This window comes from Durio zibethinus, chromosome 14 (assembly GCF_047325235.1).
Source record: "Durio zibethinus cultivar Kanyao isolate XHJ-2024 chromosome 14, ASM4732523v1, whole genome shotgun sequence".
Lineage (NCBI taxonomy): Eukaryota > Viridiplantae > Streptophyta > Magnoliopsida > Malvales > Malvaceae > Durio > Durio zibethinus.
Genome location: NC_143175.1, coordinates 23760142 through 23776795, shown reverse-complemented (window position 1 = coordinate 23776795; position 16654 = coordinate 23760142). Strand labels below are relative to the sequence as shown.

The 16654-nt window shown below is 35.8% G+C and overlaps 3 protein-coding genes across 8 annotated transcripts; 2 read left to right on the top strand and 1 right to left on the bottom strand.

Moving 5' to 3' along the window:
* Window positions 1–574: 574 nt before the first annotated feature.
* LOC111294313 (serine/threonine-protein kinase CTR1-like) lies at window positions 575–10128 on the top strand. 4 transcript variants are annotated; one of them, XM_089743990.1, is made up of 17 exons: window positions 575–1367; window positions 2340–2641; window positions 2733–2877; window positions 3062–3165; window positions 3839–4047; window positions 4782–5177; window positions 5310–5350; window positions 6491–6559; window positions 6671–6771; window positions 6928–7012; window positions 7129–7227; window positions 7967–8035; window positions 8143–8274; window positions 8401–8667; window positions 8939–9033; window positions 9132–9333; window positions 9733–10128. In XM_089743990.1, the coding sequence occupies exons 1-14, from the start codon at window positions 744–746 to the stop codon at window positions 8485–8487; spliced, it is 2463 nt and encodes an 820-aa protein (XP_089600116.1). In that variant the 5' UTR covers window positions 575–743; the 3' UTR covers window positions 8488–8667; window positions 8939–9033; window positions 9132–9333; window positions 9733–10128. The 4 variants fall into 4 exon arrangements, with proteins under 4 accessions (XP_089600116.1, XP_022743311.2, XP_022743318.2 ...); XM_022887576.2 differs by lacking the exon at window positions 8401–8667; XM_022887583.2 differs by lacking the exon at window positions 8401–8667 and having other exon boundaries at window positions 8875–9033; window positions 9733–9974.
* Window positions 10129–10675: 547 nt separating this feature from the next.
* Window positions 10676–13979, top strand: LOC111294912 (uncharacterized). Of its 3 annotated transcripts, none has more exons than XM_089743991.1 (3): window positions 10676–10813; window positions 12359–13211; window positions 13701–13979. In XM_089743991.1, exon 2 carries the CDS (start codon window positions 12451–12453, stop codon window positions 12889–12891), a length of 441 nt encoding a protein of 146 aa, XP_089600117.1. In that variant the 5' UTR covers window positions 10676–10813; window positions 12359–12450; the 3' UTR covers window positions 12892–13211; window positions 13701–13979. The 3 variants fall into 3 exon arrangements, with proteins under 3 accessions (XP_089600117.1, XP_089600119.1, XP_089600118.1); XM_089743993.1 differs by lacking the exon at window positions 13701–13979 and having other exon boundaries at window positions 12359–12970; window positions 13097–13146; XM_089743992.1 differs by lacking the exon at window positions 10676–10813 and adding an exon at window positions 11335–11464.
* Window positions 13980–14074: 95 nt separating this feature from the next.
* On the bottom strand, window positions 14075–16239 carry LOC111294314 (ribosome production factor 2 homolog). The gene is made up of 7 exons (XM_022887584.2): window positions 16178–16239; window positions 16010–16084; window positions 15723–15926; window positions 15102–15347; window positions 14779–15021; window positions 14621–14686; window positions 14075–14521 (listed from the first exon to the last, which is right to left on the bottom strand). Exons 2-7 carry the CDS (start codon window positions 16076–16078, stop codon window positions 14405–14407), a joined length of 945 nt encoding a protein of 314 aa, XP_022743319.2. The 5' UTR covers window positions 16079–16084; window positions 16178–16239; the 3' UTR covers window positions 14075–14404.
* Window positions 16240–16654: the final 415 nt, after the last annotated feature.

Below are 16654 nucleotides of genomic sequence, written 5' to 3'. Positions count from 1 at the left end.
AAAAATTGTTTCAATCACTTTCAAAAGATCACAAAAGGAAACAGCTTTGTTAAGGACAATTGATGCAGTAAAAAGAAAAAACCAAATCTACAAGGCATTAGGTAAATGTGAAAAACGTCATAATTATCTTGGCCAGGTTCATGCACAAAGCTAATTCTTGCATACTTGCATTATTTTTATATTTATTCTTTAAGGAGAGAATTAAAGAAAGTCCAACAGGGAGACACACGCGCGTGAGTAACGTGTTGGTTCAGTTATCCATTTTTGTTTAAAGGGATGTAGCAGCAGTTGCGGGAACATATTACTTGTAATTTTTTTTATTTTAATTTTATAATTGTGTACTTATAATAAAAATGATTATAATAATTTTATTATAAATAATAAGCTATCGTATTGTATATAATATATCGAGCCGGCCCAAAAAAATCAGCCGATCAACGTTTGAACTAGAAATCAGGCCGTTCGATTTTCCCAAAAAAAAAAAAAAAAGGAATAAAAAATAAACGACGTGAATATTACGATTAGGCCACCAAATAAAAGTGGGATTGTTTTTCTCTTTCTTTCTCTCTCCGACAATCGAATTCTAGGAAGAAAAAAAAAAAAGGAATTAGTAAAAAAAGTTTACCAAAAGGAAAAAGAAAATATACAGAGAGAAAAAAGGCTAAAAAACTTGAAATCTTCAATAATGGCGGTTCATGGGGTTACTAGGTTTTTGTGATCAGTGATTTCGTTAGAGATTATCAATGGAAATGCCCGGTCGAAGATCCAACTATTCTCTTCTTAGCCAGCATCCTGACGACCAGTACTCCGTGTCCATGTCAGGAGCTCCGCCTCTGTATTACGATTCACTTTCGAGCGAAGGCACGAGTAATAAGAACAGCAAAGTGAAATTGGATAGAGGTTTAATTGATTGGGATCAAAATCAGAGTCAGAACCAAAGCCAGAACCAGCAACAAGTTGGTCGAATCGGCGGTGGCGGCGGGGGAGGAGGGAATACTTATGCTTCGTCGATCGGTCTTCAACGAGAATCGAGCGGGAGTAGCTTCGGTGAGAGCTCCTTATCGGGAGATTATTATGTGCCGACTATTTCTACGACGGCGGCGAACGAGATTGATGCGTTCGTTTACGGCCACGATGAGAGCTTTAGGCATGGGGATTTGAGAACAAAAGTTTGGGGTTCTTCGTCGGGGAAAAGCTGGGCGCAGCAAACGGAGGAGAGTTATCAGTTGCAGTTGGCGTTGGCTTTGAGGCTTTCTTCGGAAGCTACCTGTGCTGATGATCCAAATTTTTTGGATCCGGTTCCGGATGACACTGCAGTTCGGACGACTAGCTCAAGCTCTGTGGAGACAGTTTCCCATCGGTTCTGGGTAAGTTTCTTGTGGATTTCTTTGTTATTTGTTTGTTCATTACGCAATGAGCTTGTTTAAATGACCTTAATGCTCAGTAAGGCTAGGAGATTTTAGAAATATGCCTAGGTAAATATAATAGTTGTGATAGTGAGTGGATTTCTCTTTTAGATGATTTTAAAGATTTGGTGAGATAAACCGTATGATGTGCGTGAATTCTTACCTTTTGTTGTGAACTTTGAATGATGCATGGGACAGGATGTGAAAAGTTGGTTGGTCCTAACATTAGGTGTCCATTGATTCAGGGTTAGGTTAATCTGAACTTCTGAAGAGAGGATGATTATTTGTCATTTTGGAAAATATCTATTTTTTACAATTAGAAAAACAAACTGTAGTAGAACCAATGGTAGGGCTGAGCCATTTGTTTTTGTATTATTACTTTTCTTGTTAACCATGAATGCGATGGATGTGGTGAAAATGGGGTGTTTGCATGCATAAAAAACCAGACTAGCCTTTACAAAAATCATTTACAAGATAAAATATGTGTGAAGTGATTGCTTACTGTTGTTTTGTCTTCGTTGTGGTTTAATTAAACAATCAATATGGGGATTCTTTTGACCAATCAGATAGTCCAAAATGTTTATATAGCAATGATGCTATTTATACAGATATTAATGTTTAGAGGTTGAAAATGTTGAAGAGGTAAAAGTGCTGTATTAGATGGACTTTGGTAAAGGTGTCTGCTCTAGAATGGGTGCATGTGCAAATGGTAATGCATATTATATTGTGAATGATAATTTTTATTATTTTGATATTTGGCAAGCATATCTATACCTATGTTATGGGTTGTCAATGTGGGTAAAATGGAAGTTAATAGCTCCACAGTATCTGAAATACACATGTGAAAACTGGGAAGTTAGTTAAGTTCAAGGATTTGGCTGATAGAAATTTGGAAATTCAAATATCCTTGCTTTTCAATGTTATGTGCATCAGGTGAATGGCTGCTTATCATACTTCGACAAAGTTCCTGATGGGTTTTATTTAATTCATGGAGTTAATCCATATGTCTGGACTGTGTGCACTGATCTGCATGAACATGGTCGAATTCCATCAATTGAATCTCTAAGATCTGTTGATCCTGTTGTTGGTTCACTGCTAGAAGTGATATTAGTTGACCGAAGAAGTGATCCTGGCTTAAAGGAACTCCAAAATAGAGTCCATAACATTTCTTGTAGCTGCAGAACCACAAAAGAAGTTGTTGATCGGCTAGCAAAGCTTGTCTGCGGTCGCATGGGGTGAGTTATCTACACCATTAATGCACAAATTTTCAACATTCATGCATTTTTGTTGCACCTTGGTGACGAATTGTTTTATTGCTATCCCAAGGGGTTCATCTACTACAGGAGAGGATGACCTTGTTTCCTATTGGAGGGAGTGCAGTGATGATTTAAAAGATTGCTTAGGTTCAGTTGTGGTTCCTATAGGTAGCCTATCTGTTGGCCTTTGCAGACATCGAGCTTTACTATTCAAAGTAAGGTCCTAAGTTTTATGGTGTTTTCATTTAACCTAAGATCTTAGGAAGTATTTTTTGCTTTAATTATGGTTAATTTTTCATGTCTTCATGACATATTAGTGGGAGTAAGTTTCCTGTTATAAAGTTTGTTTCCCTTTGAAGGAGAGAGGATTCATTCACATTTCAAATATAATTTATGCAGGTGCTAGCTGACGCAATTGATCTACCATGCCGAATTGCAAAGGGCTGCAAATATTGTAAAAGAGATGATGCTGCCTCCTGCCTTGTTCGCTTTGGGCTTGACAGGTAATTTATATCAGCACAATGGTGTTTTGGTTGGTGTTGATTATTTTTACTTAACTGTGTTTCTGATTTATAATCTGTTCCTTTAAATTCTGAAGTTGTCATTCTTTAAATTTGATTTGTTTTTGAATGGCAATATTTTGCTGACAAAAAACCGTGCATTTTTAATTGACTTTGTTGTTTGTCATGCGGGAAACTGAACAAATTCTTTGAAACAAAAATTGCCTAATTCCACCTGCTACTCCACTTGCATGGTGGCAGTGCATTTGCTTATTGTGGTTCTTTCTTCCCGTTTTGGTCTATGGTTTGTGAAAAAGTTAATGTCTAACTTATCTTGGTGAAATATCTGCTATATGCAAGAGAAATCTCTTGAAGCCAGTATGATGGAGAACAACCTTCCAAGTTTTGGAAGTATGTCTATTCTAAACCTAAATTTAGGAAATAAGGGTTAATTTATTAGTGGAGTTGTTTATTTGGTTTATTTTTGTTAGGCTTTATTTGGGTTAGGTGTTCTTTATTTTCCCATGGGCTTAAAACCAGGTTTATGAAGCTTATATATTTGGGTTTTATTATGTTTGGAGATTGAATTTTGATTATTGAACGATTTTGATATTGAGAATTATCAAATATTTTTATTCTGGAGAACTTTCGTACATCACAGTCTTTGTGATTTCAGGGAGTATCTTGTTGATTTAATTGAGAACCCAGGTTACTTATGCGAGCCCGATTCCTTGCTCAATGGTCCATCTTCCATCACAATTTCTTCCCCATTGCGTTTTCCACGTCTCAAAGCAGCTGTAACTGCCATTGATTTCAGGTCATTGGCCAAACAGTATTTTTCAGACTGTGAATCCCTTAATCTTGTATTTGATGATGCTCCAGCAGGTAAATTTTTGGTCACTATCTATATAATGAGCTTTAATGAATGCCCTTTACCTGCTTTGAGATTTTAGGCTTTAGCCTTTCACTTGGCTTGGAGTTTGTAGTTTCTTTTGATCATCTGCTTGGGAATGCTGGAAGGTTTTTCATATTTAGCGAAGTTCCTTCACTGGTTATGCTGTTGGTCAAAGGCTGAGTGCAGTGTTTCAAGTTTTTATAAAAAATTTCAGCATCTTACTGATGAAACCAATAGATAATTACTTCTCTTCCAGTGTAATTGTGCTCTAACTTAACAGTTTCTTATAAAGCTTGCTGCTGATAATTTTTGCATGGGCTTTTCACTTTTGGCAAAAAAATTTCATCTTGGAGTCAAATAAGGCATTGTCATATTGGTTAGAGTTACAAGGGAAAACCAGAAAAGTTACCCTGGCAGTTTATATGTGGACAGGCATTAATAAATAAAATTTAATCTGGTTTTTGATATAGTCAATTGCTTCTTGTTGTTGGTTGCACTTTTATAACACTGTTGAGGCTGTCATTTCTATATCTACATTAAAATTTTGTTATGAACACAAGGCTGCATTTTACGAAGTAGCATATTCTTTATATGGGGATTGGGGAATGTTTGTGACTTAAATTTGATGCCTTTTCTAGGGTTCAGCCATTTCTTTTACATGGTTAAATTTGTGCGTCTGTATTTATCTGGTGTGCAAGTATGCTATAGTTTTTTGTCATTTCAGGTACTACTACGGATGAAGAAAATCCTGGATTCTCTCTTTATCCCAAGAAACTTGGTAAGATTGGCACAGACAGAAATAACCTTGTGGAGATCTCAAGTAAACAGTTGCCCCTACCTCCTAATATTGCTCGGCCAACTGATCATGATAGAGATTCCCACTATTCGGAGTCTATAACACTCTCAAAGAATATTATTAAAAAGCGCATCTCTAAACTAGGGCATAGAGATCTCCCAGTTCTAGTCTTGTCTGACCCAATGGGGGATGCTACTAAGGATTCAAGGTTTGCTGAGGGCAGTCAACTTGTTCCCAGCAAAAGAAGCAAGGAACTTTTCCTTGAAGTTGATGATTTGGACATTCCATGGAGTGATCTTGTTTTAAGAGAGAAAATTGGTGCTGGTACTTTCTGGTCCCTTTTTGAAGAACATATTTTTTTACTGAATAGACTATAGAGATTCCATATTCCTTGGTTATAATTCATGCAGTTATGGTTCTACTAGTGAACTTAGGTTTGTACTTGGTTCTTTTCAGGTTCTTTTGGAACTGTGCATCGTGCTGAATGGAATGGCTCTGTAAGAATCCTTTTGATTATTTTCTTGTTGTCATAAGAATAAAGTTAAATGTTATGGAATGCCACTTATTGTTCATTGCTAACAACATCTGCTTTCTTGTATTTCAAAATTCTAGTGATCTGATCGAGATTTGGTTCCTATTTTGTTTGTTCTATTCCTTGGGAGTGAGAAAATGTCAACAATTATTCATATTTATTTGACAAATGAAAGTAGATAGATTCATTAATGACATGTATTTTATCTGCGAAGTTGCAGAATTTGTTTTATGTGTCTTTTGATTTTAGGAGTTAGGGGTATTTAAAGAATTTTTAGATTTTCTAGAATGTGGTATATGATGCAATCAACTTTAGGTGTGATATCTGAAGAAGTTAGGTGCAAAGTCTAGGTTATCTTTTCTCTCCTCTCTGAGTCAATTTCCGCACTATAATTCTTAGGATTCAAATTTTAAACCTGCTTGAAGTTTAGAAACCCTTTCTTATCAATGTTCACTTGAGCTCACATCAATTGACCATCAATTGACCACCAAAACTGAACTCTCAAATCCAAATTATTAATCTTGATGCTTTTCATGCATGTTGTAGTACCAAACCATGTTATTCTATAAACCTTTCTAAACCATCATTGGTCTATTTTTTCACATATTTTTCTCTTTAGCTATGTATGTAAATGAAAATTGGTTTGAAATAAGGTAAATCTGGCACTACACCTTGATATATATGCAGTCATAGTTCACTATATAGGTGAAGTACAATATAAATTTTAGGTCAATTTCAAGCTGCTTGGCAAGCAATCTTCAATTATGCTAGCTAAATACAAATAAATTTATTTTGTTCACTTGAAGAGTGAACTTTTTGTTCTTTATCCTATTTTATTTTGGAGTTTGGTCCATCTTTGGTGAATTTTTAGTTTCAAAGTATTCACCACTTTTGAGATATGGGGTACGACACATCTTGGCTTGACTTGGGGGACTAAGAAGCCTATGTAGCACCAGAATTCATGAATCAAAAAAATAAATAAATAAATTTTTTTGTAAGATTGCATGAAATATTGGTAGGAGCAAATCATATGGTGGTCAAATTTTGGATTTGCTTTTGTTGATAATTCAATCTTTATCCGAATAAAAATTATTTTAAATTACAGGATGTTGCTGTGAAAATTCTCATGGAACAAGACTTGCATGCCGAACGCTTCAAAGAATTTTTGAGTGAGGTATGAGTTGGCTGGCATTGTGAATGGACTTTGTTTCTAAGATTAAGGAAACATCAATTGCACATTCATGTTCTTGATATGATGTGTAATTTCACCTCAATTGTTTGTTAGGTTGCAATAATGAAATGTCTACGGCATCCAAATATTGTTCTTTTTATGGGAGCGGTTACTCAACCCCCAAACTTGTCCATAGTGACAGAATACTTATCAAGGTTTGCTACTGTTTTTCCTTCTTCTTTTTTGGGAAATGCCCCTTCATTTGCATTCATTCATTTGAAAAAAGAAAAAAAATTTATGTCTACTGTTTAAGACTGCTCTTTAGATGTTTGAGTTGTTAAGTGGACTAAAACCTTGACTCGAATTTGCAGAGGTAGCTTGTATAAGCTATTGCATAAGCCTGGTGTTAGAGAGGTGTTGGATGAGAGGCGTCAGTTGAGTATGGCCTATGATGTTGTGGGTATTCAAAGGGTTTACTTTTTTTTTTTTTTTCATTTTCGAACTTCTTATGGTATCATCCTTATATTTTGTAAATTATTATGGTCTAAATAACCATCTTCTTTTACACACAGGCAAAGGGAATGAATTATCTTCATAGACGCAATCCTCCTATCGTTCATAGAGATTTAAAATCCCCAAATCTTTTGGTTGATAAAAAATATACAGTGAAGGTAAGACCCAGAATGTTGCTGCTGTGCCTTAAAGAGTATAGCGTTTTAAGTTGATGATCCTGTGATAGGAAGCATAAACATTTTGCTGTTTCCATTTACTTATTTTTGCAAAGTAGTAAATGCTAAGTGAATGACTTCTTCATTCTTGAACTGATAATGGAATCTAGATAGTTCTCAAGCCTTATAATGTTGTTAATATGTTAAATTAACCAAGGGTTTACTATTGATAACTTTTCTCAACTAGTTTTCTGTAATCATATTCTACTTTGTGTATAGTTGGAGCCAGCCTCATTTCCTCTAATTTGCTGCTTCATTTATAATTTATATCCTGTGCCTTTTTAATGCAAATTTCTCTCAAAAGCTTTGGTGATTTTGGGCCTGTCCACCAGTTAATATTCCATTCTTCTGGATTTGTCAGTCAAGAAGAGGCAACTACTATCTTATTATCTCTTGCATCTAATTTTGCGTTCTGACAAAGGACAAGTAATTTTGTCACACCATTTTCATGGACTCTTGTTTGGTGTTGCATTCTTAATGGTGATGTTAACACGACCATGATGAATGTGGTTTTACCATTTTCTGTTGAAGTCCATGTCCATATGATGTCTGTTTTATGGCTTGCAAGTCTTTTTGCTCTGTTGTAACTTGTGGAGAATTGTCAAGTAGTTTGAAAGTCCTTGTACTTTTGTTTAGTTACTTAACATACTTCTTCCTCACTTTGCCTGGTCTGGATATTCAGGTTTGTGATTTTGGGCTTTCTCGGTTGAAGGCAAACACATTTCTTTCATCCAAAACAGCAGCTGGAACTGTATGTTATATAAGTTCTTAACTATATTCTTGGTATTTCTATTTGAGTTACTGTAGGTCTCTGTTTATGCTGCACATTATTAATAAACATAAATTTTTTTATATTAGCCTGAGTGGATGGCTCCAGAAGTTCTTCGTGACGAGCCATCAAATGAGAAGTCTGATGTATACAGTTTTGGTGTAATTTTGTGGGAGCTTGCAACGTTGCAACAACCATGGGGCAACTTAAACCCACCACAGGTTTGATAATGCATTATAGATCTTGGCCCCACAAATATCTCATTAGCTGATGATTTATCTTTTATGAGCTTGACAAGGAGCATATTGAAATCTTCATTAAAAAGAAATTTGTGGTTTTCATTGAAGACAATACTCCATTGCTTCCAAGTTGGTTGGAATTATAATCAGATGGCAACTAAAATTTTCTTGGAGGGGAACAAACCGATTTTATAAGCACATTGAACAGCAGTGTTGTACAACCTGAGCTATAGATCACATGCTTGAATCTCATTTGAAAGATGAACTCTCTGGGTATCTTAATGCTGAATGCAGACATCCTAAGTTGAGATAAAGTTCAAATTTGTCTATTTAATGTTTGCAAATGAGGACCTCAATTTTGTTCCTCTGAAAAAGGTGTGAAGCTAATCACAATTAGGCATTTGCTCTTTAAATTTGGCAGCTTGCATTGAAGTAGCTATGTTTTGTACTTTGTGGACTGGCGTACCCCTCAATGTACATTAACTATTGATATATCAGTGCTTTTTTTATAATTAATACCTTTGAAATTAGGTTTTCTACTACTCAAACTATTTTGTAAGTTTTACATAATTGTCATGCAAGGATATCTTCTGGACTCTGGAGCTAAATTTCTAACGAGCATAGCCCAATGTAAACTGCCTTGTAGGTTGTAGCAGCTGTTGGTTTCAAATGCAAAAGGCTTGATATTCCTCATGATTTGAATCCTCAAGTGGCTGCAATAATTGAGGAATGTTGGGCCAAGTAAGTCTAAAAAGCTTTTCTGATTTGGAGCTTGTTAAGCAAATTTTCCTCTTTAAGATATCCCTATTTCTTCATTGTCATTGTTGATTTTAATGCAGTGAGCCTTGGAAGCGTCCTTCATTTTCCAATATCATGGAACGGTTGAAATCATTGATTTCCACCCCTCCACCAGGGTATGCTGATATGCCATTGCTTACCTGAATGGTTGGACCTCCTGCAAAGTCTTCTTTGTGCACATAATCCAGCATTCTTTTTGACATTATATGCGTTGCAAGGGTGCATGCTGTTAAATAATCTAAGGTACGCTCTTTTAAATGCTTCAGCTTCAAAATTACCAGCATGGTCCACTTTAGGATTCCTTTTAATAGTGGGATTATGTTTGGCTTCTCCTTGAGAGAAGAGGAAAGCTAGGTAATTGTAGAGTTCCTTCTTTAAGTTTTTTAAATCTCTTTTCCTCGAAGATTTTTGCAATCAGCAAAGCTTGAGGGTTTGTGGGTGTATGATGTTTTCACTGGATGAAGTTTCATGTCTCCTCTTCATGTTTATGGTGCTCATCAATCCATAGGCGTAGATGCAGACGCACACGCTTCTGCTGATGCATATGCATATTCATTTTCTCTTTCATTGTTTATGAGAATTATCATTTTAAATGCATTGCTTGGTCTATCTGATACTTGTATACGGTTTGATTCTTTGCAGAATTAGTGTTGTACATGTCTGTTCTCGTAGCCAATTGTTACCTCTGATTTTTGACATGGACTAAAGGGTTGTGGTCAATTCTGTATTACCCCCCTCTTGCCAAAGATAATTGTTTACACAAGTAAATTTTCACATGAAATATGGGGGAAAAGTTGTATCATATTGTCTCTCAATAGTTTTGTATGTAAATACTGTAACTGAGATTAGTTCAATGAGAAGCAGCTCATCGGCATTCCACACTATCTAGATCCGTTTCACTTGTAAATAACTTAGAGACGGCGCAATTGAAATCCTAAAACTTTTTGAGAGTGTTATGTAACTAACTACCGAAAGCATTTCTTTTTATTACCTTATCTTCCAAAATAAAAAATCTATGACCTTTTATTTTTTGTTCTATTTGATTTGCTCTTATTCCCACTTTGAGAATCCCCTTTTTGCTTGACCTTGTTTCTTTTGTTAAAGGAGAGTTGTGGAAATCAAATGCTTCTAGCGAAAGGACGTTAACTCTCTTTCAAACAAAGTGGGATAATGTGGATCAGAAGGAGATCCTTTGTGAAACGTTATTTTTTTTTCTCCCTTTTAAACATAGGCTGCTTGACAATCCGTTTCAAATAGAACATATATCATTATGGAACTTTTTCACGTCAGATGGGTTGTTCTCCAATCCATTTTCAATTAAAATTGGGATCTTTCTTTCAAAGCATATGGTTGGCAAAAGAATTGATTATTGGCCCGTGCATCACGTGCACAATAAATAAATTTAAAAAATGATTGGTCCAAAATCTCTAATAAGCGTCCTAGTTCCTACCAGTTCCAAACCACAAATCCACGCACTTCATTGGCCCGTTAGACCAGGCTTCGTCCCAAAGTATTTTGACCACTAACATGTCAGCCACATTCAAATCCCAATTCCCACCTAAACAAATGTTTTCAAGACAGGCCAGAGACTAAAAAAATATCTAACCCAACTGTTGACCCCAACTGCTTCCTTCCGACCAGTTGACCACACAAAGATTTGATCGTTCAAAACCCCAGCCGCAGTAAAGTATCCGCCTGGAAAGTGGAAACTACCCAAACTTAGGTCGGCGCTTATGTTCTTTCTCAAATCTCTGTTTTTATTTTTTATTTTTATGCAATTCTATAACAAATGACATAAATATTCCACGTACAAATCAATAACAGTTAACTTCACCATGGCCGTTGGAGAAAAAGGCGAACCTAGCCCCACAGCCTCTAAGGATTTTTCATCGTAACAGTTTATCGACTTAAAGTTAAACCCTTCAAAACCCCCTTCCACTCTTCTTTTTTTGCACTTCATTCTCTCGTTAAATTTAAGCTGAAAGTCAGAAATCTTTTTAAAGCCTTCTTCTTTACTTCCAAAAATCAAATGAGCCCAAAGGACGAAAAAAACTCTCCGAATTTCCCTCCAAACCCACCCCAAATATCGCTTTTCCGTTCTCCATTAATGGAATTGGAAACATTTCCAGCAGCACCATCTGGAGCGGAGTTTGTTGGAGTGCCTCAAACTTTGGAAATTCTTCAGGGGAATCCAGTACCGCCTTTTTTTGGTTGAAAACGCTTGATTTGGCACGTCGTTGGATCCGATCATCTCTTGGGGTCCGACAGGAGAGAGCTTCGTATTTTGGGACCCATCGAATTTTCCAGGCTGATACTTCCTCGGAATTTTAAGCACAATAATTTCTCCAGCTTTGTTCGTCAGTTTAATACTTCTGTGGGTATTATTGCAATAAAACAACCTAGATAAAACCCCCCTCCAAAAAAAGAAAAGCTCATATCATTGGTTTTTTAAATTTGGTTTCTCTTTATTTGCTTGTTTCTTTGATATTGTTTTCTGTATTGTTATTATAATTTTTCTCCATTTATTTTGCTTTTAAGGCTTATTCTGTAATTGCGGAAGAAGGATTTGTACACTTTAATTTGTAACATTGTAAATTATCAAAGTGTTGTACAGAATTTTGTAATCGAAAAAAGGGTTAATTGAAATCATTGTTTTGATTTAAATGTGCTTTTGAAATCTTGTTATATAATGCTTATGGTTTTGTTGTACGGTTAATTGTTGCATTCAGCTGTTCATGTTTTATTCCCACGAGCTTTTGTAGGCTAATGTGTTTATTTGTATTGAGATCATATGTAAAATTTATCTATAGACTTGGATGTATGTTAAATGTGTGAATTCTTTTGAGTGTATTAAAAGATTGGTTAAGCTTCTTTGAGGTCAGCTCTCTTCATTTTGTTGAATGTTTTGTTGAATGCCTGCTGGATTTGGGAGTTCCATCTTAAGCAGGTAGAAATTTTGGGTTCTGGTGTAATATTTTTTATTGTGCTATCAGTCTGTATTTTTCTAACAATTTCTTTTCTTTTTTTTTTTTTTAAAGAGAGCTGATGTTATGACTCATGATAGACAGATCATCCATATAGTGCATTCTGGCTTCTGCTATATCTGAAAATTGGAGGCTTTAAATTAACTTATGTGAATCATAATCTTGATATTTTTGGTTTTCTGTACAATCCTATTTCCCCATTCCTTCTTGAATCATCTTGGGTATTGTTTCAGGGTTTTCGCAAAATCGATACTGATAAGTAGTTGTATCTGATGAGTTGGCAGCTGCACATGGATTTCTTGGAACCCCAGAGCTGGTGAGAGAAGTTACATCAGGCTTGGGAAGCAAAGATCCTAATTTCAAATGGAAGAATGTAATGGGCTCAGAACAAGTGGTTAATCCAGGGTATTTTGTCTCTTTCCCAGAGGATGTGGTGAAGCAAAAAAGCACCCAAGAGTTCTCATCTTCTATTGCTGAAAGCATTTCTAAACAAGAGGATATACGGAGCATGGGTTTTGATGCTACTGCTGGAGTGTTTAGTTTTAGCAATGAGTTATGGGGTAATCTTAAAAGCTATGGCATTCCAGAGTTAGGAGTGACTGGTGGGTTATCTGATGTCTGGTATCTTGGTTTTTTGCAAGCAACAGAAGATTCAGGCACGGATAAATGGCCAGCTGAGGAATCTCCTTATGATAATCCTGATACTCAGAGTCAAGCTGGCCAGCCACAAGATAATAGAAGTCAGATCCATAAGGGTTCATTTGCTTTTGCAGATGATGACCTTGCGGATCACAGTTATCTTCAGTTACTAGGATGAAGGGTTGAGTGGACAATTGATTTATGAACATATTAATTGAATGCCAGATTTTTTTTTTCTAATATTACTATCAGTACAGGTTTCTGTTCTTTTCTATTTTTGAATTTTGATTGGGAAGCTTGGTTGTTTCAATTTTAGGCTAACTCTTGTGAATCGATTCTTTCCTGTTGCCTCGCTATGTGATGGGTTGCACTTGAAGTTGCAGGTTTTCCACTTACAAATATATTTGAGTTATGAAACTGCAAGTTTTATATACATCCATATGGCTTGGTGGCATATTCTTAATTCTCTCTCTGCCAGGACTGGCATGTGAATATCCGGTAAGAAATGAAATCTTGATTTTTGCTTTTCTGTGGTTGCATTCTAATAAGTCACCGCATGACTTTAGAACTTGATTGACAATTTCATCATGGGTGCAGGGTTTGCTTCATTTGCTGTCATGTGTTCTTTTAAACTGATTGCTTACAAGTTTATGACTGTTGTATACTATCCTCAATAACATTGTATTTATGTACTTGGCATTTTTATCTAAATATACTTGAATAATAAAGTGAAAATTCGGCAAGTTCAGGAAGTGGTGTAATTCTCAAAGAAACTTGACGAATGGCGTTTCCTTTATGCTGATGTGACACTGTGAGTTATGTCTGGTATTGGCAGATTGTAAATGTTAGGAAGGTTTTAATATTTTTTCACTTTGGGCTAATCTACATGCTGAGTTGTGTGCTTCACCTTTGATCCCATATCTTGGTGTTTGTTTTAGGAGTAATCACCTCTGTTTAAATCTTCATACTATATCCCTATCGATGCAGGTTGCTGAGCTGTAATGAACGGGGTCAGAGGGGTCAACTATTGATGAAGGATCTCCAGCAACATTGGCAATTACTACAATTTCCTTTGCTTTTGTAAATTTCCTGTAACTGATGTTAGGAATTACAAAGGGCTATGATATCTTTTTTCTTTTTGGGGGAAAAGTGGTAAAAGGCTTATGATTTATTTCATTGGTAAAGGATTGTCATAGCCATGGCTGTTCCTCTGTACCAGAAATTATTAGTAAATTTCCTATGCAAATTTATTTATTTTTTGCCAAATATTTCCCTCGCAGTTCAAGAATGATATAGCACAAGAATTAATACTGAAGAGTAATTGTAAGAGGCAATTGCAATTTCGTTGATGTCAAAAACGATTTAAACAAAGAGGGCTTTTCACTGCTTTTTTTTCTCTATTTCAAAATAGGATGAGACATAGGGAAAATATTGAACAGTTGTTACAGCTTTTTTTGTCCTTTCCAAGAAAATGTTAAGGTTGAACTAAATATAACAATCCAACATAAACACCTAAACAGCTTTAATAGATGATATAGTTGAAACAGCAAAGGGTGAAATGAAAAATCAGCTTCCAGAACCTATCTTATCCAATCCATTTGATTTCCGTTCATAAAATTGATAGCCCCAGAGCAAAAATATGGCAGGGAACAACTATAAGAAGGTTAACGCAATAGCAAGCATCCAATGGGCTACTCAGACTCTTCCTTCTGCTTTTTTGAGGCACGCTCATTAGCCTCTTTCTTCTTAGCTTCACGACGCTCTCTCTTCACACCTTTGGCCTTGTTAGGTAAAGCCATATCTCCAATCTATAAGGAACAAGGACATTGAAATGAAAAATAGCCAAAACTGGGAGAAAGATATTTAAGATTGACATTTATAAGCTTAAAAAACCATTGTTCTCTTACCTTCTGATCGGGAATGTAGATCTTCCCAATTGTCCCTTGTACCGCATCCGAGCTAACATTTTTGACCTGTGAAGCAACCAAAAAAAAAAAAACGGTTCACTAACTGAAATACCAATTCGTTGCAAAGCAGCATAGAGTTACTGGCATATTCACAATACCTTCTTCTTAGGTTGATCTTTAGCTTTTTTCATAGCTTCTTTCCTCAAGCCTTCATTTGGAAGGCGATGACGCCGAACCACCAAATCCATGGAGGGACCTACTTCTACCAGTTCCATCCTTGGAACTACACTGCCAGACTTTTTCAACCGCAGGGCACAATGCGAAAGGTATACCCTATTTGAAGATATTGCTGTACATATATAAGCACGGTCCAACCCAGCAAGATTTACATTCTCCACAACCTGCATTAATTATAGACATGTCTGTATAAAAATTCCATCTAAATAGAAATGAAAGTAAATGCAAAAAGCTACAGTCAAACCTCTCCTCGCAAAAGATCAAGCAAAACTTCCTTCAAATGTTTCAGCTCATCTACATTCTCAAACCCTTCTCCAACAAAAGCAATGAAAGGCTTTGATCCCATCCGTGGAGCTAGTTTCTTGTCATAAGTAAATGATTCAATAGATTTAAAATTTTCAACCCCAACCTCTACAAGATCATAAATATGGTGATCATACATCCGCCCTATGACAAGATTGTCGGGTCGCTTCTTTGAGTGTGAACCATACTGCAAACACAAGGCACATAATCAAAAAGATTATTTACAGAACTGCTAGCATAGAATGTAAGTGGGAATCTCGAAAATTTACTACACAAAGCAGGTCTAAGACTAATTAAGCACGCATCAAACCAAGGGCTCTCCTAAACAGTAAAACCAACAAAAACAAGGAGGGACCAATAAGATAAAATAAAGATATCAATAGACTATAGAGTTCTGCAAATCCTAAAAATTACTTTCTTTACGACGAACTAAGTTTATCATTTCACAAGCCAACACAGCATAATAAGTTTATACAATGCCAACTTAGAAAGAGATAAAAAAGAGTAGAAATAGAACCAAAAAAAAAGGCGAAAATGTGAAGCTGCAGGGTTTATCACTCACAACAAAAATGCTGCAATCAGTTTTGAGAGAAAAAAACTCCAAGGAAGTTTCACCCCCACTTTCAAATGGCCTTATATTATCATTCTTCCTTGTAAACCTCACAGCTCCACCTTTCTTTAAACGGTAAATTTCACTCAATACACCATTTAGTGTGCCGCTCGTTTTGGTACCTTGCAGTATCAGAGTTTTCTTCCCTGTTTCTACCTGCCAAACACAATTTCAATAAAAACCCACTTTTTTAATATCAATGTTCATTATAAATTTTGAAGAATTTCGTAAAAACTTACGAGCTTTGGAGCTCGTTTTTCTAATTCCCTTTTAACTCTGCCATTCTTGGGGGTTTTAACTTTCATCATGATTGCCTGAAACAATAAAGAAAACATATAAAGATAAAAAATTTATCGGAAAAATCTTCTATTTCAAAAAAATAGAGAGTGGAAGTACTGGTAACTTACGACAGGGTAAAGGGCGGAAGCAAAGCGATAGCTTGTAATGGAGATGCTAGGGTTTTTCTTACAGTTAGGTTGTTGAAGTTGAGGTTATTATATTATAGTCGGTGAGTTTAAGGGCTTTATTGTTGGGTTTGGCCCAAATCTGAAAATGGGTAATGCCCAATTGAGATTTTATTTTACTATTTTTTATTATTTTTATTATTATTATTATTATTATTTAGCAATATGGCCCATAAAACAGCACATTTCAAAACATAATATCAATATGTGTAGCTTAGTGGAATTTCCATTCAACAGAGGCCCCAAAAATTAGGACTTTGTGTAATATAATTTTGGAAATGTGTAACGATATGGCCCTCTTGTAATATATTTTTTTCGACATCTATGCCTAAATGTTGGGTTTGTTTGGGCCAGACCCAATTTCTGGTTTTATTTGGGTTTGGATTTTCCCATTTTATTTAATCTTTGCGTTAGCTCAAA